At 37.2% G+C, this 24,567-nt stretch overlaps 1 protein-coding gene across 1 annotated transcript in view; it reads left to right on the top strand.

Annotated features, from left to right (window-relative positions):
* Positions 1-1,144: 1,144 nt before the first annotated feature.
* Positions 1,145-24,567, top strand: part of adra1aa (adrenoceptor alpha 1Aa) — a 29,691-nt gene continuing 6,268 nt past the window's right edge. Inside the window, exons 1-2 of the mRNA XM_051904465.1 lie at positions 1,145-4,749; positions 13,679-15,463. Coding sequence (XP_051760425.1) covers positions 14,539-15,463 — 925 coding nt within the window. The 5' untranslated portion in view covers positions 1,145-4,749; positions 13,679-14,538. The remainder of the gene's footprint in view (positions 4,750-13,678; positions 15,464-24,567) is intronic.

The raw sequence follows: 24,567 nt of genomic DNA on the forward strand, positions 1-24,567 counted from the left end.
TGAACAATGGAGCAAAAGTCACCTGAGATCAAGAGCGTTTGCGCTTGCAACCTCTTCTGCTCAATCAGTTTATATGTAAACAAACATCTTCAAAGATTCACTATCATCTAATGTAAATCGTCTCAAGGGCAGTCAATAAATCTGAAGGAGAAAGACGGACAAATATAGCCCTGAACCAAAAGGCAAACCCAATAGACTCCTGAACACGAGCCTGTCAATCCAATCATAGCCTGACCTGAGCTTTAGGAAGACTGACTCGGGTCTCCCGGGATTGACTGTGATAAAGGAAGAAGGTGAAATAATAAAGAAAACACATTTAAGGTCTGTTCAAAACCAACAGAGATGCCTTGAAGTCAAAGGGAATGACACTTGTTGTTGTTTTACTCATAATGTAATAACTCAGTATGTAGACTTTATGGAAGTAGCTTCACTTAACTTTGTCTTATACTTTTTCCTTATGTTCTCTTTTTTTTTTTCCTTTTCTTTTTTTACATTGTACATGCTATTTTTTGCCGTAACTGTTTACCTCCTTATATGTCATTGCATGCAAACCGGGGTTTTATAGTTAACTGAGACTTAAAGTCTCCCTGTGGTGAAAATCAAGTATTTAATGTTGTTTATATGTCTATGTGGTGTTTTTAATATGCTTTAAGACGAACCATGTGCAAATTCATAAGTCAACACCATTGCGGAGTATTTTCTCTTTAAAACTGCAGTGATCTAAAGACAGTCTCAAAAACACGGTTTGAAATCGCTGGTGTTTCTTACGTCACAAACTACCTTGTAACCAATCACGTCAACGTGCCGGCAGGCTTTAGCATATCATTAACTATGACCGCTCTGAAGCAGGAGAGCCTCAAGAGAAGCCAGGTTATCCCGCTATATTTTTTTGTTGATATGAAAAATCCGGTAGATTTAGTAATATAGCAGGTGTATGATGTATATTACGATGTTATAATGAACTATATGCCTTTCTCCACTAACGTTCTGAGTTGTTCAAAGCGTTTGTAAGGATGCTGATTGTTAGAAGGCAGCTGTCTGACTCTGAGATGGCGAACAGGAACATGGTTTGTGTAACATTAGCAGCACATTATTAGCTGTTTGATAACGCAGTTGTAACAAGTCCACTGTAGGCAAGTTGCAGAACCCAAGTGCAGTTTATTTAACATAAATCCAAACATGAACAAAATATAAAACAAAGACGTGGCATGACTTGGCAAAACAAAACATGAACATAACAGAAGCTTACCAACAGTGGTACAGGAAGCAATGCATGACAAAGACACATGGCAAACACAAGAGTTTAAATACACAAGGGCTAATGACATAACAAGACACACCTGAAAGCAATGATTAAACCAATGAAAACATGGGACACATGACAAAGGAGCACATGGCAGGATCACACAATACAAACAAGGGAAACACATGGCAACAGGGACATGAAACATGACAATGACTACTTACAAAATAAGAGACATGAAACTATAAACATGAAACAAAACCCATCACCATCTGTGAAATATTCCCCCCTCTATGGGCGGCTCCAGACGCCCAAACATGAAACAAAACCCAACACCATCTGTGACAGTAGTCAAGCAAAAGGCTAATCATATCATATTACCGTTATGTGTCCGACGTTGTAAAAAGCGATACCATTGTGCGGCGTTTACCTCAGTAAGTTGACCGAGTGGATCTCTGAGCTCATGTGCCTGAGCGGAGGAGGGGCTAATTAGCATATTCATGGGTCCACGTATATTAAATGAAGCAAAGGTGTAGAGTTACATTCAAGCTATTTTAAGGCATGAAGAAAATTTTTCACAGGAAAAAACGTTTAAATATGTCATTTTGGTGATCAAAGATGAGTTTTAAGGGATAAAATTATTGACTACAGGGGGACTTTAATAAAAAATAATAATAATAATAATAATAATAATGACAAAAACACAGCAAAAAAAGAACAAATGAAAACAGAACATGTATTTAAAAAATTAACAAAAACGAAAATAACACTAAAACACAGCTTGCTTATAATCTGCTGTGAAATTAAATGCAATTACACAAGAATCACAATTGTGGGAAGCGTTGTATCATGCACCTAACACTCCAGTTTTTACAAATAGTGTCTTTATATATATATATATATATGCACTCGCTTAGGACATATATATTTGGAATTCTCATGCAGCCAATAGAAAACATTACGGCAACACCAAGTAACACAAGTTCTGTCAATTTATAAAAATAGTTTAGTCTATTATATATCAATCATTTTTTAGTATTCACTGAAATATATTTATAATTATGTCTCTTGATTCCAGTTGCCGTCTTAGACGGATTACATTTACTGCACTGCATTTTTGGATTTTGGTGAAGGACGTTTCCTTAAAATTTGTCCAAAATGAGACTTGGAAGGCAATCGGAACAGCCTTCGTGTGATGTCTAGGTTGACAGCTCACTTGTTTTTGGAACAGAGCTTTATAGTGAGTGGGTGGACAGTTAATCACAGCTGCTATCAGCATCTGTGTGGCTCAGGTACACAACCACTGCTTTTCTCTGACAGTGATGAACATTTCAGAATGACTGCCTTCTCATGCATCATTTCACTGAGTGATTCTTCTACCTGTACCTGTTTACTAAGGATAGCATCACTATACCTATTACTATACTTATATGTTTTGATATTAAATAGGCCAAAAAAAATCCAGTAGACGTAAAATGAAGGAGGGACTTTATAAATCTAAATCTAGAGACCAAAATATCACACTTTTTAAAATTGGGACAGTAAGCAAATACCCAGAACACACTAGCAATTGCACAGCAGTGTATTAACCTCTCCAAAACATCGTAGCAACAGCATAGCAAGAGAGTTTTGCATGGGTAAACTCCAATCACATTTACTTTGGAAAAAATAAAAAACTAGTTTGAGTTATAAATGGGTTATGCAAAAGACGCATATTAGCATTTTGTTCCAGGAATACTCTGAGTCAAAAGTTTACATTTAAATGATTTAACAGACATCAATTATTTATGATTTTAGAATTCCTTCCTTGAAATATTGATCCAAAAGGCAACATTCAATACAATAAATCTTTGTAGGCAGATTTAGAAATGGTCACATCAAATACAGAGTGACACCTCGCAGCTGGTAGTGAGATTGATTTCTAAATGTAGAAATGGTTTTGGTTTGCTCGCTGGGGTTTTGTAAGGCACTAGTCTTTGTAAAGCTGATTTGCGCTGTGGAAATCACCAAACACATAACTGTGAATTTTGTTGGACGTCTGTACTTTACACCCTAATTACGACTAATTAGAAATTTATTTAGTTGGATCCTGTCTGAAACAGATGGAAACAGATGGTTTGAAATGCAGAACTACAGTATATATATATATATATATATATATATATATATATACTTACTGTAGACTTACTGTAGAGGAAAACATCAGTGAACAAAACATTTTTTTCACAGTCTTATGGACAAGTTCTGATACTTTGGTGTTTTTTGAGTTTGGCAGTATTACATCAGCATCTATTTTATGGACGGGAGCAGGACACTCTACAGAATTTGTCTTTTATGTTCCTTTTTATGACAAGAAACAGAAAAACTCAGACAGGAGGGGGAGTTTTCACCTTTGCTTGAGGGTCAAAGACGAAAAAGGATTTTCAAGCATCAAAACAATAAGTCTAATACAGCTTTGAAGTGTTGTTGTTTTTCAGTACATCAGAATGGGTCCTGCTTAATTTGTTTGTTCTTTTCTGAGCAAAAATTAAATATCATACATCACCAATGATTTACAGAAGACGCACACTAAAATGTCATTCAGTGTAACAATCTTGTCAGGAATATTTACAACAAAAAATCTATTTATGCCATATTAAAGACTAATTACTTTTACCCCAGATCCTAATTACTTGTAATTTTACATTTTTAAACTTTGCCTCTATTGTAGGTTTTGCCCATTTGTCAGCAACAATTTTTTACTCATTTAAAATGCAGTATGCTCACTTATTCTTTTAGATATTTTAATACGTACAGGTCAGAATAAGTATGTTGTTTCAAGTGTTACACTGAATGACAACGGAACATTATTTCACCCACATTTTGACATTTTATTCTCCCAAAACTTATTTTGAAACCTTAAAAGTAGACGTTTATTTGCATTTAATGTGCTCTCTATGTATATAAAATCACTTTTGTAAATTTCTATTGATGCGGACATCTAAATGTCTTTGACCCTTGAACTTATGGGTGACTCTAACAAAAACATGTCTGGGTTATTTTCGTTCCATAACACGGTAACAACAGTTCATGAACCTCGTGGAGCTTTGGGTACCCGCCCTTCTCATGTCTATTTTAACTTAATAGACGATGGAGGCTATTTTAACCAGAAATCGCGTCAGCAGCTGATTCACCCTTCATTGAGGTGATGTTCCATTGCTGGCCAATAGCCACGTCTACATCCACGAGCTCAGAGCACAGCAAAGTTTGTGCGTAAAGGAGGAGGCGCGGCGCCATGACTCACTCACTGTCACCTCCTCTGAGAAATACCGATGTCCCGAGGACCCTTCCGCTCAAATGTGCGTGTGGAAACACAGAACTGCACTTGACTCGCTGAACTTGAGCTCTGCTGCTGTTTCCACAGCGATGACTGGAGAGAGTGAAGCGCTGAACCGGAGACGCGCTGCACGTCCATCTACCCAAACACCTCCGGATCGAGTTCTCGCGTTCGCCGACACGCTGCTGAGGTGAGTGTTCATTCAATCGTACAACTGCTAGACAGTATTGAGCAGGCAATCATTAGGTATCACACAGTATAAATGTTATTTTCCGTTCACAAACTTCGTGTGATGTAGGTGAGGCAGATGAGCGCTGGACTGAGTCCACAGGTTGCTTCGGATAACTTCACAAATATCCTGTCGCGTTCAGTTTACAATCTTCAAAATGAGGGATTGCGTGTGTTTGCTTGTTTAGCCGTTGTATTGGTGCATACTGATGTAATGCATCGATCAGCTGTGTTCCAGAGATTTCTGCATCCTCTCCCAGCTGTCAGAATGATTTATGCATGACGGGGAACATGAAAAGGTTACTCTTGTTGGTTTGCATTGACTGGAGCAAAAATTGTTTGATTAGGCTATAAAGCAGAATTTCTCGTCTTCTCAAAAACAAACTGTTGAATCAGAAAATGTGAACTGCGATACACATTTGCATAAAGATGCTGTTGCTTTTCAATTATGATTAGCCAGAATTGCATCTCAAAGTTACTGCTCAAATCATGGAGCAAATGGTTAACGCCTAATTAAATAGACCTTAATTACATTTTGTATTATCAGTTTCTGATTTTATCAGTAGTAAACAATTCTTGTTTAATAATAAGACACATGCTTTTTGTAGCAACATCAAGATTTTAGATTAAGATTTACATGATTAATGCTCGTAATTTTTTTTAAGTTTCTCAATGTTTTTAATCACATTTTTACTTTGGTTTATTTTAAAGTGTAACAATACATTTTTAAGTACGCAATAAATATTCCATGTCTCTTAATTAACACTTATAAGCTACTCAGGGTCTTTTCATCCCCAAATGACTTTATTTGAAATTAAAAAAAAATATATTCAATTGATCCAAATGGCATGAAACTTTGTAATGCTGTCAACACTTTGTAGATCTACAATACAATAAAATAAAATAAAATATATAAAATTGGAATGATGTTTTATGTTAGTGTGAGAAAAAAGTAATGCTCAAGCTGTTCAGGGTATTTAAAAAAATATTTATTAATTTATTTATATAAATTTAAAACATGCCATACATTTCCCCAAAACTGCACAAATATAGAGTAAAAACATTAATAAAGTGAGACAAATTACATTTGTTTTTTAAAAAAAAACATTTTGTTACAAAATCACATTTTATTGTCTGCGGTCTGGAGACTAAGTGAGTGTACATTCCAAACGAACAGCTTACAAGGCTTAATATGAAGTCATAAAAATAAATAAATAAATATGTATTTAAAAAAACACACACAAGCCAGTGAAGCACAAAAGGTGATTAAAAATGGTAAGAAACTTAATATATATTTCATTATAAGACATTTTAAAACTTTTACAATTTAATAAAATTCTTAAATATACATATTGGCATATTGTTTCACATGTAGTTGCCGAAATTTCAATAGACTGACCACCTTCAATTTCAATAATTCTGCTATTTCTCGCTCAGGACAGAGAGGATCACGTGTCCTGAGTCTGTCAGAATGCGTCGTTTCGTGTTCCTGAAGATGTTCTAGAAAGCCGTGGACCTGAGCTTTTAGTCAGCAGAGATATGGCACTGCCCGCATGCCCTCTTCACCCTCCGCTGAGGTCTCACGCTTTGATGTTACATAAACACCGAGCCAGTGACGGAACTCATTTCTGTCTTTTTGAAGCCTGTACATTAGTACGCTTCGACTGGCATTACCTTTCAGTGTTGAAGCCTAAATATTTACCGCTCTTTATGTAAAAGCTGGCAACCGTATCCATTAATTTCACCGGTGGCGTTGGAGATTACAGAGAGAGCGTGCCCCTGCAGGGCTCTGATAAGTACTTGGCAAAGAAGACCAATAATTGTGATTTAATCTCAGTCGGAGTAAGTGTGGCCTACAGGCCGTGGAGGGACCACCGAGCTGAAACCCAACGGATCGACTGTTTTCATGATGAGTGAGACTGTTGGACCGCCCGCAGGCCACCCTGATTTCTTTACTATCTGATAATGAATGATAGAGACTCCTCTGAAGTCTTTAAAGGCCCACTGAAATGCCTTGAAACGTGCAGCATTATTCAATGTGTTGACGTAATTTCCACTGAAACAGGAAGACAGGGCGGGACATATTGAACAGCACCACTCCTAATAGCGTTTCATTTTAATCACAGCTCAACCGGAGCCGTTGAGCTCAGTAAAGCCGCAGTTTCCTCCTAATCTCTAACCGTTTCTCCTCTTAATCTCCTCCATATCGCTGTGCAGAATTCAAATGGGTCCGATGCGTTTTCCGACTCGCGCATATGATCCACTCTGTGCTCTCGTGTCACTGAACCGGAGCAGACTGTGCACGCACTGCTGCAGTTTGCGTGACACTAACGTGAAATCAGACTTCATTTGCCCCAGTGGAAAGCATATTTACACTGTCTGAATCGTTCCCTATCCCCTATATAGTGCACTATGTGCCATTCACTATATAGAAAATAGTAAATGTGTGAACAAGTGACCGATTTCAGCCACAGCTTCAGCGTCTATTTATAATGTAAAGTGCGGGACGCTTTAGATTTTAAGCTGATGCGAAGCTGAAATGCAGCATGATTTCATCAAAATCATTGATCCATATTGGCGAAAGTGAGATTTTTGTCATTGTTTTGGAGCACACAAGCTTATAGATAACAGTGTGGCTAACATATTCATACTAAAAGACAAAAAAAACTTTTGATTTCATGGGCAGTGGTAAGGCAGTGGTTCTCTTGTCCTGGAGACCCTCTACATTTGGAGGTCACACCCATTTCAGGTCTTGGAGTCTCTACTAATGAGCTGATGACCTGAATCAGGTGTGTTTGATTTGGGAGACATCTAAAACTTTTTTTTTCTAAAACTAAAACACTTTTTTTTTACTGTGTAGCCTATGTATGTGTGCATTGATCGGTTTGTTTCAGAAGACTTGAGATTTGAGTCATATTGATTACTATCACACTTCCTTTATGTCCTTTTTGAAAATTCTGGACCTCATTGACTTGTATTGCATGGACAAAAACACTAAAACCTTCAAAATATAATATAAAAAAAAAAATGTAAATATCAAAATATAATTTGTGTTCTGCAGATTAAAAATAATGCTTAGTAAACTGAAAATTGTAACATCTAAATTAACTGGTTTTATTCAAATAAAAAAATATTATTAAGTCGGCACTGATAGCCTCGTGAGCAGCATGCTGACATATAGCACCGTTGCGCTTCGGCCGACCCAAGTTTGAGTCCCGGCTCGCAGACCTTTCCTGATCCCCGTCCCCCTCTCTTTCTCCCACTTTGCTTCCTGTCTCCTTAATGTCCTATCATAATAATGGCAAAAACGCCAAAAATAAATCTTTAAAAAAAAAAAAAAAAAAAACATTTAGCATTGCTGAATCAACTTAAATACATTATTTTATAACAACAAAACTAATTTTTATGTGTTAAACCAGATAAAATTTATAAAAATATATATCATGGCGATGGTATAAAATGCCTATAGAGATTTTGCTATATTGTGTATGTTGCGTTATGTAAATATATAGCACTATTGACACTTTAGAGTGATGAAACGCACGAATGAAAATATAAAGGGTACTTCTATGTAACAATGCATTTTTAAGTAGGCAACAAATATATACAATTTATATAAGTTTATTAGATTTATATAATACAAATTTATAAGAAATAAGATTTTGGTTGTATTGCCCACCCCTACTGTATGGTGTTTCATGTTTTTATCCTGTTGTGGTGTTGTCAAAAGTACTAACTTCGATATCAAGTTGGTACTGAAATTTTTAAAATGTGACTCTTTGAGCACTGTTGAGCGGATTCGTAAACACCACTGATTGGCCATTGTGTTCACACGCTCATCAGATATGTATGCGATTGGCTACAATGATCAAGGCACGGGAGCGTTTGAAAGCACACAGAAGTGTTTGAATTTGAAAGCACTTTGAAAGCAGGAGTGGGAGCATTTGAAAGAAGCCATTTATCAGCGGACTGATAGACACCTGCTTTCAAACGCTCCCATGTGTATCTGTGTAAGCTCTCGGTGAAAAGCGTCATTGATGTCTATTTACAATGTTTTTGAAGTGTTGATCATTGTAGCCAATCACAGACATTTCTGTTGAGTGTGTGAACACAATGACCAATCAGAGGTGTTTACGAATCCGCTCAAAAGCGCTCAAAGCATCACATTTTTACAATTTCAGTACCAACTTGGTACCAAAGTCGGTACTTTTGACAACACTATTCTGTTGTACTTATTTTCATTTTTTTTAGTTGATGTTGTTCAGTGCAGTGGTCAACTATTGTGGTGCTTTATAAATAAATTGAGATTGAGATAGATTACATTAAAGCAAAATGTGTTTTAGTACTCGCTGGTACTTATATATCTCTTGCAAAAATATAAACTGAATTTCTTTTGTTGCTGAGGCGATGAGCTGTTTTATCAAATCGATTCTTGGGCACGACCATATGGGTGCCAGTCTGGCGAAGCTCAAGGTTTCTTACTGACGTTAGTGAGAATCATCTGGCTGTCAGTTTTATTTACGGTTTGCTGGAGGACTAAAACAACAAGTGCTTCAGTTGCGTCCCTCACCATAGCCGAAATCTAGGAGTCTTGTCGATCAGATTGAGCAATGCTCATTAATATGTATAACTCAACTCGACTGAAGTCGGTGAGCGCTGATAGCAACGGCACAGGAGCGGACGGTGTAGCGCAGGCAGGAGGGCTGCTGTGCAATGCAGCATGGCAGCTCAAAGCGAGCCAGCTGAGGCTCTGAACAGCTGGCCTGTCAGCGTGGATTTCCACTCGACGCACCGGTGAGGCCCAAAGGTCAGACGCTGTTGATGTCGTGATGGGGGGATCAGAGACGGAGAGACCGTTGAATGAACGCTGAACTCCACAATCACATTCCTTGGACTATTATTATCACGCTGAGTCTGGCGAAACCTGGAAGGGATTCTGTTTCTCTCGCCTGTGTGGATAATAAGGCAGTTGCTTTTAGACAGAGGAAATGAATGCTGGCATGCACAAAAGAGGAAGGGAGATAATGCAACAAACAGGGGATTTGTGTTAAAAACATTTTTTTTTGAAGGCAACATGAAATCAAATTTGAATGTCACTGGTCTTATTGTGTGTTATTCATCCATGCAGTTTGTTTATTTGTTTATTTCTATAGTCTTTCATCAAAATGCAATAACTTTCCCTGACAGTCCAGGTGGGTGGGAAAAAGATTAATCTTTTCAGAGCACAACATACACCGACAGGTGGAATCCTGATCTTAATTCATACAGTAGCATATAACTCGATGTGCCAAAATGTGCAGTATACAACCACAGCGCACTGCATATTGTATCCCACAATGCAATGACCTCGACACAACAGACCAGAAGTATAAACCATAAACAACTCATTATTTGATCTGACTGCAAAGATTTAGGACATTTGTATACACTTTTGTATAAGTCTTTTCTGCTCACTAAAGCTACATTTGTTTGATCAAAAATACAGTAAAAAACAGTAATATCGTGCAATATTATTACAATTTAAAATAACTGTTTTCTATTTGAATATATTGTAAAATGCAATTTATTCCTGTGATCAAAGCTGAATTTTCAGCATCATTACAGTCTTCAGTGTCACATGATCCTTCAGAAATCATTGCTGCTCAAGAAACATTTCTTTTTATCATCAATGTTAAAAACAGTTATGCTGCTTCATATTTTGTGGAAAATGATTGTTTTTCAGGATTCTTTGATGAATAGAGTTGAAAAGAACAGCATTAATTTGAAAATAGAAATCTTTTGTAACATTATAAATGTCTTTACTGTCACTTTTGATCAACTGAATGCATTCTTGCTAAATAAAAGTATTAATTTCTTTCAAAAACAAACAAACAAACAAATCATACTGACCTCAGTCTTTTGAACTGTAGTATCAATATAAATATAAATGCAGTTGCAGACTTTAACGATGGTCATTTAGAAATGAATTAATCAATTTGAAATCAAATGAATACATTTAATTTGTTGTGGCTTATAAAAGAAAAAATCCTTATTGTCTTAGAGAAGAGAGTGTTTTTATAGGCTTGTCTTGAAGTGCAATATAATTTCTAAACAGAATACAAAAGAAAATAATTCTTTGTGTTAATACAGTTGCACCAGCCAAACCCTGAGCCTGTGTCTATGTGCGTGTTTGTGTTTCAGCACCCGTGTTTTCTAAAGCACAGTTCACGGTCGAGTGCAGCAGGAGTAATTTTGTGTCCTAACACCTCCGTAGTGTCCAGGCAGCAGCGAGAGTCACCTCTGTGCCTCATTAGGCTGGAAATCAGATCAATATTACGACTAATGTCGGAAACACGAGAGCTTCTGAGTAGGAGTGTTAAGCTTGCGTGCATTTCTCCTCTCAAAGTTAATTGATAGAGTCACAAACGGAGGGTAGGCGATCTCATTAGAAGTAATTAGTGTCAATCTGGAAAAATAATAGCAGAGTAATGAAAAAGATCATTTTTTCAGTTTAAAATGAAGCGTGTGTGCGGTTTATAATCAGTGGTTTGATCAGTTGGTGCAAACTCTACTCTCAAAGCTTTGCACAGCTGAATTTATTCTGACATCATTATAAATAGAGACCGCAAAAAAGATTAATTTTTCTGTCTGTCTGATTGCTCATGCTGTTTGGCAGAACACTGGTTAAGGTGGAAGAATGACAGAACAGAACAGAAGATTTTAATTTCTAAAGGTCAGGAAGCCAGAAATCTCTCAAAAGAAACAAAGCAATACGTCTTTGTCGACAGACACAGAGAGAGAAAAAAAAAAAAAAACAAGAAAAGGGATTTTGTTGTGCAGCTGAGGGATTTGCCTGAAATCATGAGATATTTGAATGTTATTAAATATGTTTTCTTAACTTACTAAGCTTTTTCTGTTTCTTATGGCAAGCAGCAAGAATTGGCTTGATTAAAGTGGGAATTAGAGAGCATGAAAACAGCAAAAATTGTTTTTGAGGCAGACTGTGTTTTTTGCCCAGTGTGTGCGTTTTTTCACAACTGTGAGGTAAAGAGAAAAAAAATCTGTTGCTGTTTCAGTTCGTTTTGAACCGACCAGAGTCTCACAGGACACAATCCCTGTAAGAAGGTTGTTTTCTGCATCTGTTACTTCCTTTGCACAGAAACAACCTGAAACTCGCTTTTTACATGTTCTGAAGGAAATGAGAGTGGTTGTCAGAGCGTTGCTATCTTTTTTATCTTCTATTCCCTCATCAGTTTGACGTTTTCAGGAATCTTGGAATAATCTGTGACGCAGCATTTCATCTATCAAGTTCTCAAGGTGCTGTTAATGTTTGTCTTTCTGTAAATTCGTGATATATAACTGATGGCGTAGTCAGTGAGTGATCTGAAATGGTGGGTGGTCATATGTTAGTGAGCTCATACACGTCATTTTGAACTATCTTTTCAGTCTGGTTTCAATAAAGTATCTGCATGAACTGAAACGAGAGGTTTGCATTGTGAATGTTATGACTTCATAATCTTTGATTCAACTCAAAAAAAAAAAAAATGACCTATTTAGACTGCTTTGTCAACAGTGTTGGGTAAAGTTACTTTTAAAAGTAATGCATTACAATATTGCGTTACTCCCTACAAAAGTTACTAATTGCATTACTTAGTTGCTTTCTATGGAAAGTAATGTGTTACGTTACTTTTGCGTTACTTTTTCTCATCTGAGCTGGGCTGTTTGTTTGTTTGTTTTTATAACAACAAAAAAAGTTCTATTTTTGGCAAATGTAAAGGCCCTTTCACACCAAAAGTGAAATGAATAAGCCTCAGGCTGAAGGAAATGCAAATTCACACTTGTACAGTAGAGGGCGCAGCTCAAACAAGCTTTTCAGATATGCTGCCATTCTGGATTAAAGAAGAATAAGACGCAGGAGAAGTAAATGTGTAGCGCTGCATCCGAAATCGAATACTTCTCTACTATATAGTATGCGAAAAACAATATGTGAACAGAGTAGTATGTCCGAATTCATAGTATTCGAAAAACAGGTGAAAAGTACCCAGATGGACACTTTACTATCCCATGAGGCCACGGATTTGTGAATGGTCATGTGACAGTAACAACATGGCGGAAATAGTATGTCCGAATTCATTCATACTACAGGCATTCATACTATATAGAACATACTTTTTCAACGGTTGTGAAGTAAATTTAAATTCAAATGTAGTACCTACTACCTACTCGACAGTACGCGATTTCGGACGCAGCTTAAATGTATGTTCGCATTTAGTCTATAACTAGTCTAGAATAACCATCATGTTCACACAACACCTCTGCAGTCCCAATTTCTCTCAACATGGGGACAGGAGTGGTGTCAGTCAATAAATGGGAAAACGAAGTAACTTGCATTACTTATTTGAACTGCTATTTTGTTGTAAATTAATGCGTTACTTTACTAGTTAATTGAAAAAAGTAATCTGATTACGTAACTCGCATCACTTGCAATGCGTTACCCCCAACACTGTTTGTCAATATATGTTATTTGACTTGTACTGCCTAGGATAGATATTAAAATCTTCCTGATCATCTATTAGTCTGATTTGTGTGTATTAAACAGTGACCATTCATTTTATTTTGTCCCATTTGATTTTGTGTTTGACATCACAGTAAATGATTCACTTCAGGAGAAACATAAATAAAAGCATTTGTTTTGGTGACGATCACTCATGGAGAGAAATCCATTTGCAGGTCCTTTATCAGAGAAATATGAATTAATGAATCTATATATCATTCACTGGAACCGGTTCATAATTTTATGCCAAACGATTGCACACTTCATTATAATGCATGAGTAATGGCTTAAAAGTTCCCTGTCTGATAAATGAATCCACTTCACTGATAAAACTCCACTTTCTCTCCCTGTTTTTCAGGGTTCATCAGTGTTCAAACCAAACCAGCATGGCTGCTTTACGACCAAATCTATTCTGATTGAAGCTGTTCACCTAAAAATTGCAGCAAGAACTGCTCTTCAGTCAAAAATATCTCCTCAGCACATGCCCAAGTGCTTTTAGCTTCGACCTTGTTATCCGCCAGTGACATCAGCCAACGCCGTGCAGACTTTCAGCGTGAATCTACGAGTGACCGTCAGCACCATGTGGACCGTTTCCAACCATGGCAGACGTGCGCAAAAAGATGAGAAGCCTTTCACCTTCACAACGTCTGTTAAAACATTTACAGTGCTTTATGAATGTGCAAAGCAAATTGGAGGTTTGCAGAGCGTTTTGACACCTTCACACATCGATGCATTGATGCACATCTAAAACAGATCACTCATGCATCAAACCTCATGCTTGGAAATTACAGACAAACCTCTTTTGTATCTTAATAGATCACATAAATTGCAACAACGCCGTTTGTGCCATTCTCGTTGTTCTCTAAGATGTTGCAGCTGCACATGGTTATGAATATGTCAAAACATCCTTCGAATTTATGACTTTATGACAAAAGAACCTGACATTCTCCTCAGCATAATATGTTTAGTTCCCCATGTTTGTTTCTTCACCCACAGCGAATTTCCACGAACATGCATCATTAAAAGCTCATCTAGGACATTGAGAAATGAGGCTTAAATTTCATCCCGTTCCCTCAGAGATCTATTGGAAATGCCCTGATTTTCTTGTACCACGGCCAATGCAGTAGAATCGTTTTCAACTTTTCATTGGATACAATCCGATATTAAGGTGCAAAACTGAACTGGATACCACCTGGCTCACAATCAGACCATTATTAAATGCCTGGACATCTTGAACAGATGGTTCCCTTCAAAGACAACATGACCCCGGAGTCATTCTCCGAGAACTGTAGCAACTGCAGCCAAGTTCTCGCCCCGGAGCTGAACGTCATGAAAGCCGTCGTTCTGGGAATGGTGTTGGCGATCTTCATCGTTTTTGGCGTTTTGGGCAACATCTTGGTTATCCTCTCGGTGGCTTGCCACCGTAATCTACGCACGGTTACGCATTACTTCATCGTGAACTTAGCGGTTGCGGACCTTCTGCTGAGCTCCACGGTTCTTCCCTTCTCCACGGTCTTTGAGATGCTGGGTCGTTGGATCTTCGGACGGCCTTTTTGTGATGTTTGGGCGGCCATGGATGTCCTGTGCTGCACGGCGTCCATCATGAGCTTGTGCGTGATCTCGGTGGACCGCTATATTGGCGTTAGCTATCCTTTGCAGTACCCGTCCATCATGACGGAGAGACGAGCATTGCTTGCATTAATAGTTCTGTGGGCTCTATCAATCACCATCTCCATCGGACCTCTTTTTGGCTGGAAGGAACCGGCGCCAGATGACGAATCCATATGCAAGATAACCGAGGAACCCGGCTACGCCATCTTCTCTGCGTTGGGGTCCTTCTACCTCCCATTGGTGGTGATTCTGTCAATGTATTGCCGCGTGTACGTGGTCGCAAAGAGGGAGACTCGAGGACTGATTAGTGGACAGAAAACGGAAAAGTCCGATCATGCAGCGGAGGCCGTCACCTTGCGGATACACCGCGGGAACGCGACGGTGTCCGAGGACGAGGCCTTGCGCAACCGGACACACTTCACACTGCGTCTGCTCAAGTTCTCACGGGAAAAAAAGGCAGCTAAGACCCTGGGCATCGTGGTTGGATGCTTTGTCCTTTGTTGGCTTCCGTTTTTCCTGGTTCTTCCAATCAGTAAGTGTTTCACTTTCTACATTTGATTATAGGCAAATACCAGCTTTTTTTGGAAGTGTCTGATGAAAATCCAAGCCAAAAATACACTTTGACATGAAAGAGCACTTGTAGAAAAATAAACGAGGAAAAAAAAAGGCAGCGGCTATTTGAAAATAACATTTTCTTTGCAATAGATGCTATTTACTCTAAGTGCAAATAGCTGTAGATGATATTTACACTATATAAAAGTAGCAGTTCTTTGCAATAAGTGCAAATAGTTGTTAGATGCTATTTATACTTATAAATAGTGGCAGATGCTATTTGCACCTCAGTATTGTTGTACATTAACAGCATGCAATAATAACAGAGTGTAAATAATAATATTTATTAAAATTATTAAATGGATGCCACTTTATTGGGACAATAAAGCTCTCCCTACACCTACATCTACCCGATAAATACTTTATTAGCCTATTAAAACACTTGTTAAGCACTTTATTTCCACTTTTCATATATTTTCTTAATTTCTATTGAAAATAAATGCCTTTCCAATCTGATTTGTGATGGGAAAAGGGCAGGGGTGTCCAAACTCGATCCTGGAGGGGCACTGCCCTGCAGAGTTTAGCTCCAACTTGCCTCAAGACACCTGCCTGTAAGTTTTATTATGCCTGGTAAGACCTTGATTAGATGGTTCAGGTGTGTTTAATTGGGGTTGGAGCTAAACTTTGCAGGACAGTGGCCCTCCAGGAGCAGGATTGGACACCCCTTGAAAAGGGAGAAGAGCGAGTTCGGCAGAAGGCAGATTCAAACTCAGGCCGATCAACAAGACAGGCTATTTACTCTTAGTGTAAACAGACACTCCAGGGAAAAAATGGCGGCTGTAGGAAAAGGCCTTGTCTTTCAGTTAAGGATCATTTTACAAAATAAATAAGATTTTATGACTTTTGTTCTTTATTTTAAATCTTCTTTTTCCCCAATCAGAATTTTTCATACTAACATTAAACAGTATTACACCAATATCACGTTTAAATTAAACTTATGAAAAATAAATTAAAATTAAATGAAAAATCCACCATGTGCACTGTTTGAACAGCCCATTTTTTCCTTCTTCTGAACTTTGACATTGGAAGTATTTTTTCACAGCTTTTGTATTTTCAAAACACATTTTGTTGATGAAATCATTGAAAAAAGTGACAATTTTAATTATTTTTGTTTTTCTCTTTTCACAGTTTTGCTTTTTTCACAATGTGCGAAACAATACAGAGTAAAAATATTTAATGAGGCCTTTTATATGCAATTGTTCTTCATTATTTGTGAATGTTTGTCACCATATTTTTAGAATAACCCTTAAAAGAGCCAATAACCTGTTTGGCAAAAACACAGCCTTGTCTTTTTTGTCTAGAATGTGCAAGTGTATTATATGGAAGAATTGTGAGATAATTTTTGCCTGATTGTATTGGTGATTTTGCATTGTGTTATTGAAATGTAAGCATGGCAAAGTTTAGGACATGTTGACCTTTCCCCATTCAGATTGACTGGAGTTGTACAGTGTACTTTGTACAAGATGGCCACAAACTTACCTCAAAAAGGACAGTGTGGATTAAATTAGTATAGGTTTGAAAACCATTAGAAAAGAAAAGTTGCCTCTGAGCTGGGATTTTCTTTTCAGTGTGTGTAATATCTGGTCCGTATGTGTGATTTTCACGCTTTTCCTTGACAGAAATAGGTTAACAGACATGCACAGGGACATTTTTTAGGTTTCCTGTCTGAAATTCAGATGCACAGAAATTTTTCCAAGTGCTAGAAGATGGGGAAAATAATTACCTCAAGTGGGTAAAATGCTGCCATGTGGAGAATTGAGAAGATCAGGAAAATATTTAGGTCCACATGGGCTTTGTCTGTTAGCATGCACAATTAGAGTTCATCTTGCAATTTTAGTATACAGGTTGAAAGAATCAACTCGCTTGTGGCTCCGCACATCTTGTAGTGCAGCAGAAGTCTTTGTTGTACCAGTGGTTTAAAAGATGTTTGTTTAAACCTTCGTTTAGAGCGTTCTCTCAGACAACAGGGTCAAGAGTGTTTACGCAACATGTTTGGCTCCAGAAATGAGTTTCACAGAGAGTCAGAACGATCAGTAATTCCCTTAATGCACAGCTGAGCTTCTCGGGTTCCCCAGATATGAATTTTAGCTGTTATTATATTTCCCACCCCTGCAAAAGGGCTCTTGTGAGACCTTTCGGTTCAAGGTCAGTCCGAATTAAACCACAAAATAGAGTCAGGAAAAAAAACAAAGAATCCAGTAAACGGTATTATTGGAAGGCCAATGCAAACAAATAACATAGTTTTCTGAATCTGTGGTAAACATGGGATTCTGTTAACTTAAAAGGACACAAAAAATTATTATGAATCCGCATGTAGATTTGTAAGAAACATGATTTGCACAATACTGAAACGCTTGCTAATTAACTGGCATTAAATTGCATAAAACAGAGTGTTTAATAAAGCTCAGGGGATTCAATGACCTTATCAGCATGACTCAGTCCGAGACAAAAACGACCACGCTCTCGCTCTGCAACCACATCTGTAGTAGCAGTGAAATCTAAAACACTGCGTTCAATAGGAAAGTTGTTCGTTTAATGTTACGCTGATCGATGCGACTCTATTTTTGCATGTATAGCATCTCACGGTGGAGCAGAGAGACATTTTGCACTCATAATGAAGTCACAGTTTAATCCGTGATAATTAAAAACAACAGGTTAATTGTTTTCCCAGTGAAGTAATTACATGCTATTTTCATCACAGAATCCACTGGACGCCTGGAGCAGAAAGACTTATAGATGCTGTTTGGTGGAGACATACTGTATGGTATAATATCAAGGGGATTTTGCTGACAAATGTCGGTATTAGGATGAAGAATTTGCCCTTCGGACAGACATTCTTCCTTTTAAATTTTCCCTCGATGCTTCCAATGCAGTAGCAGCAGTGAAGAGAGAATCATTTTTATGCCTGGTTGAGTCTCAAGAACATCCACTGCATTAAAGTCAGTGTGATAATACTGCATGAACACAGTGACTTATAGCAGCCAGTGAAAAATCACTATGGTAAACAGTTTACTATATTTTTGTTGTGCATCCTCAATAGTTATGGGTTGTTCTAAAGGGTTAGAGAGTCAGTAAGCCACCACCGGCAAGAACACCCTAGCAACTGCATAGCAACAAGGCACTGAGTTTTACATGGGCGAACACTCATTTTTAGGGACAAAGCACTGATGATGCAAGGATTTTCGAATTGATCTGTTTATTATTTCTTAAATTGTTAAATTCTTCTTTGTGATATATCAGTACCATATTATTTAGAGATTTAATTTTTTCTTGTTCAAGCACAACCTCTGTTTTACATATATATATATATATATATATATATATATATATACACACATATATATATATAAGGGATAATCCACGGCTAGCTGTGCATTAAGTTAGGGATAATGTACATCCAGCCGGTTGTTATCTCAGAATAAACCCCGACAGGGTGATCAGGACCCTGACGCGAAGCGGAGGGGTCTTGTATCAGCCTGAAGGGGTTTATTCTGAGATAACAACCGGATGGATGTTCATTATCCCGCTTATTACATGGCTACTTGCCACATAAGTAAATAATTAGACACGAAATATTGAGCTCAGATATTGATCTGAGATTAAAATGATTTAAAATCGTACCTGTTTTTTATCTTAATCCATTATAGTGAACAAAACAATAGTCGCAAAATGGCAGCAGCTGCGTTTGTATGAAACGAGAGAGCAAGTCCGCGATACCGGATGACATAATTAAATAACTACGCAAAATTTGACTGCTTTTTAATATTTTATTAGCTTACCAAAGGCAAAACTTCCACAAGGAAAACCCGTTCCTAGCAAGCATATAGCGCTGCAGACTTCAGTAACCCGGATGAGCCTGTGTTAACTATTTTCAGCGGTTGTTATCGGGGAATAACATACCGCTGGATGGTGCCATTGACCAATCAGAATCAAGTATTCCACAGAGCCGTGTAAAAACTTCCCTCTGTCTTGTTCCCTTGGATGTATGTCATTGCTTACGTTGCACAAGTGGCCACTACTGGTGGAACCCTTGCAATGTGTTTAAATGGAAAACCCTAAGCCCTTCAGTGGAGTCCGAAATGAAGCGTATTTATTATTTACAGTTTCTTCCTTATGAATTTGTTTTATGCATCATTCTATAGGCCTGTATGTATGCTTGGGCTGTTAGAGAACATTTAATAAAATTACACAAACAAAAATGATAAGAATTAGGGGTGTGACACATTAAAATGTGATGAGATTTGAGTGAAAAGCTGTCATACGATATTGCCATGATGGAGCGTAAAGATGAAATTAGCATACACCTCTACGTGTACATTACATTACAGTGCCACCGCAGCACCGCCTCCACTGTCGTTTTGCATTTTTTTATAGAAATAAAAACCACTTAATCCAGTTGGATAACGCTTCAATTGTAAACGTCGGCTCTGCTCATCCAGCACGAGCTGCAGAGTCACACACAGTGCAGCAGGAATCAGAGTTCACTGATCACGTGACGAGAGTAAGGCGAGATGACTGACAAGACCATGGCGGAGGATTCGTTGCGCAACAGAGCCTAAGCCTCTGATAAATGTCTTATCTTGTAGAATGCGCGCTCAGCACCGCCGCTCCATATACACAGAGTGTGCGATCACAAATTCGAAAGCGAAAGTAAAACGCGAGCTCCTTGGTGCGCGCAAATTAGGCTACATAGGCCTGTCTCCCAATATCAAACCAATCTTGAGCTGCGCTGTGTAGTTGTAAACACCTCTTAGCTCTGGTCTGTTTTGGTCTCTGTTTGCACTTTGAATATTGAGAGAGTACTTTGATTATGGTTGCACTTATTGTTTGCACTTAATAAGACTAAGAAGAAACTGTTATTTATTTTTGTTATTTATACTGTTTTTATTTCTATGTTCAATTTGTGGAAAGGAGTTCAATTAGGAGGTCACACACATCCTCAATCAGAAGTTCTGGAAGCTCATAATTCATGTCTGAAGAGACACATGTGAAATCATACAGGAGAGAAGCCAGTCAGTTGAGTTTGCGGCAAAAACCTTTTACAGTGCTTGAGTATTATTGTCTTTCAATGTATATGATAATTCAAACTCAGAAAGTAGAACTGAAATGACATTTATTAAAAGATGATTAGTTAAAACATTTCAAAATGCACCTGCAGACCAATTTTCCAGTCATGAATTTTGTCATTGAGGGTTTCTTAAAAATACTGTGCAAAAATCTTGTCTCGTAAACCCAATCTTGTGTCTCGTCTCGTGAGCTAAGTGTCTCGTCACACCCCTAATAACACTACAATAAACTATAACAGTCAGCTTAAGGAAGCTACATGTATTATGCGGTAAAAAGTCAAAATAACTTCAATATCATAAACTAGAGTTGTGTGTGTGTGGGGAGTAAATTAAGCGCAATCTCCAGTGACATCACTATCGTGTTGCATTGTGGTCTATGGATCTGCCTGACTCACTCAATCCCTCTGCCAAAATTGAGGGGTCAAGGGTCTGTCCAAATAAACTTCCCTCGCCCACTTGCTGTGGTTGAACACACTTCAAAATGGCGGCTAGGATTCCCTTGAGGGGAAGAGCTTAGGGAAGTTTTTGAGTGTATGTTTAAAAGTGGAGTTAAACGCAGACTTCGTTGGCAACAACGGAACTTGCAACCATAGTTGGCTAACAATGCTTTTGGGAAACGCACTCCTGGATGTTTTTATCACCTGTAGCAGAGTCTGTTTCAGGGTTTGTTAGTTCACTTAGAGACTCCTAGAGACTTGTGCTCTGTGCCGTCTATTTCCAGTCAAACCTGCGTCAGACAGCATGAGTTGCGTGACCAAAGCACTGCTTGTATTTCAGGGAGTACACGGTCATATACCGTGACGTGTGCATAAGCCCTCGGTCAATCTTTAACACCGAATTCATCTCTGAAATTCTCACATGGCATAAACTCTCTATTTTCTCTGATCATTTGCCCTGACAAGGAACCATGGGAAATGAGACGGGAGGTACCAAACTGCTCAGGCTGAAAAAATGGAATTGAAAACGAGATCAGTCATCCTGTATTTTTGGAAGCATTAGCACAGTGGATGCATAAATGGAGTAAAATTCAGTTGGGATCCGTGAGGCTTTAATAAATAATGGGCATCAGTATCTGCTGTGGTTAATATTACATTCGAGCTAATATTAAAGAGCAGCGGGCTTGACATTAAGAAAAGCACAGGCAAACGTTTTTATGTCTACAAGTTTTTGAGAGCAGTCGATTCATTCTCAGTGACATTTGTGTCTCCATGGCTTATACTGATATAATGAACAGGGTGCTAAAATAAGTCACATTATTTGATTTAACTTCAGTATTACAAAAATTGTGAATTTTTAAAATAATACATTTTTTAAACACTTGTTATTGGAATATTGCAGAAGCTTGTTTCTGCTACTTAATAAAAAAAAAAATAAAAAAGGTAATTGTGACTTCTGACTTTTTTTCTCGCAATTGCAAGTTTATATCTCACAGAATTGAGATTTTAAATCTTGCAATTCTGAGAAAAATTCAGAATTTTTTCTTTTCTCGCAATTGTGAGCTTTTAATCACGCAATTCTGACTTTATATCTCAAAATTCTGACTTTTTTTCTCAGAATTAGGAGATACAGACTCACAATTGCAAGTTATAAAGGCAGAATTGTGAGATATAAAAAAAATATTTTTTTCCTGACAATTTTGACATTATATCCCACAATTCTGACTTTATATCACAATTGTGAGTTTATATCTCGCAATTTTGAGGGGAAAAAAGTCAGAATTATGAGATATAAACTTGCATTTGCGATTTTTTTATTTTTTATTTCATGGCAGAAACAAGCTTCCATAGAATATCAGCCACTTTGCATCTCCGCATTCATTTTAATGGGATATATAGAATTAAACTTGTTAAAATTAAACTAGTTGCCAAGGCAACATTTCTCATTTTTGTTTAGTTTAAGCTGAAGTAAAATAACCAAAACTAAATAAACAAAAAACATAATAAAAAATATATAGACATTTTTAAAAAATTATAATAATAAAAATGCCAAAACACACAAAATTACAACTTTAACTTTAACTAAAATTAAAATAATAGAAATACTAATTGAAAATATTAACAAAAATAGTTCTACTCAGATCTTTCAAACTTCATATTTATCATATTTCATATTTATCATATTTGAGGATTTAAGATCATAAAAGTATTTTAACTAGATGGTGTGAATAGATAAGTTATACACTTAATCAGTATTTCATTATGATTATGTGTAAATTGGCATTATCAAGCTCACTAGTTCATTTATATAATAATGTATGGAAAAAACAAATCATAGTGAAAATTTGATAGACTTTTTTTCTTGGCCCAAAGTACAAAAATATTGATTGACTATTGTGGTGCAGTGCAGTGATATACACTTTCATAAGGCTGTTATTAGTCATGTTTGCACTGACCTTCAACCCTTTAACATTTTGAATGTAAATAAAAAAAATGACTTGGTTATCTACTTAAATTATAAAAGCATTTATGTATTACAAATTTACTGTAGTGGAGTGGAAATCATGGAGTGCTTTTGGGTTAGGAATGACAGCAACTGGTACTTTGCAAGGCTGTAACCACATATTTAGGATTGGAGGGTAATAGTCAATGGATCATTTTATTGAACAAAATCTAAATAAAAGTTTGCATATGTGTTTTATGTTTTGTATCATATGATACATCAGGCTTTAATGGCTCATATGATATAGTGAGAATATGGCGCTCAAACTCAAGGAGGATAAAACACCTCAGGTTTTATTCAGAGGCTCAAACTGAACAAAACTATGCAATTTGGTGCAGATGCTGATATTTATATGACCAAAAAGTAAGATGAAATTCTGATTGTAATGTAAATCAGTGAGATCTTTATAACAGTATGGCAGACTACTGACATGAAATGCATATAAATATCAGTCGTCACGCTATATCTGCCAATAATATGTCTTAGTAAGATGATATTTAAATGCTTAGTTTTATGATCAAATCTCTGTAGTTTTAAAACATGCAATACAATACAATGATGATTGAGAGATGAACAAATAAACCCTCCTCAGAAGCCTGATGGATCGTATTTGATACTGGCATTTTAACATGATTTTTCTAAAAATAATTTGGGCCTGATGATTTCAGACCATCAGTCATCATTTCAAATGATAATTACTGGGAAAATGTCCAGACACAAATGTCACAGTTTCCTCAGAATGTCCCAGTCACTGTACTGCAACATACGGCCGTGTCAATTTTTTGACAACACCAGATATGCTCGGCGGCCCTTTCTAATGATGACTAACAGAGGCGTTCCAGCAGTCAAGGACAGCGCTGTTATGCATATGCAATGTGATGCTTCAGCAGGACCTGGTGGCTTGATTTAGCGTCAGATGTATGATTGTTTATTTCCGTCCTCTACGGCTCGTAAAGGGCTTTAAACCACACCTCAGTGCACCGAGGACATAACTTTTGATGGAATCTGACCTGATAAACAGTCACTTTCATTGTTCAGGATTTTTACGAGAGCCTTTATCCACAGTCGCACAGAAAGTCCCAGGGTTTGACTCGAGGAAACACACTTTCCCAGTAGAAAGCGTTTGCGTTTCAGTCATTATCATTATGGGTTTGGATGAAATCGCTTTTGTTTTCTCATTTTGACTTCCTTCAATTTAACGCATCATTTAGTCAGATCCACTATTTATATTTCCGCACACATCACTCGAGATAGATGGTAGAACATCAGTCATTTAATGTGTCCATTTTTATATTTTCCTCTCTCTTTATACATTAAAACACATTGTGACTCCTGATAAACAATTCTGAGGATGAGTTGTTACCATCAGTAGCTGGATGAATCTAACAAGACTAAGAATATGACCAGGTTACAGTTTTTTTTTTTTTTTTTTTTAACAGCAAAAGTAAATTATAAACTATCTATCGGTAACACTTTATTTTAGGGTCTTTTAACGAGTTGCTTATTAGCATGCATATTA

Source organism: Ctenopharyngodon idella, chromosome 8 (genome assembly GCF_019924925.1).
Source record: "Ctenopharyngodon idella isolate HZGC_01 chromosome 8, HZGC01, whole genome shotgun sequence".
NCBI lineage: Eukaryota > Metazoa > Chordata > Actinopteri > Cypriniformes > Xenocyprididae > Ctenopharyngodon > Ctenopharyngodon idella.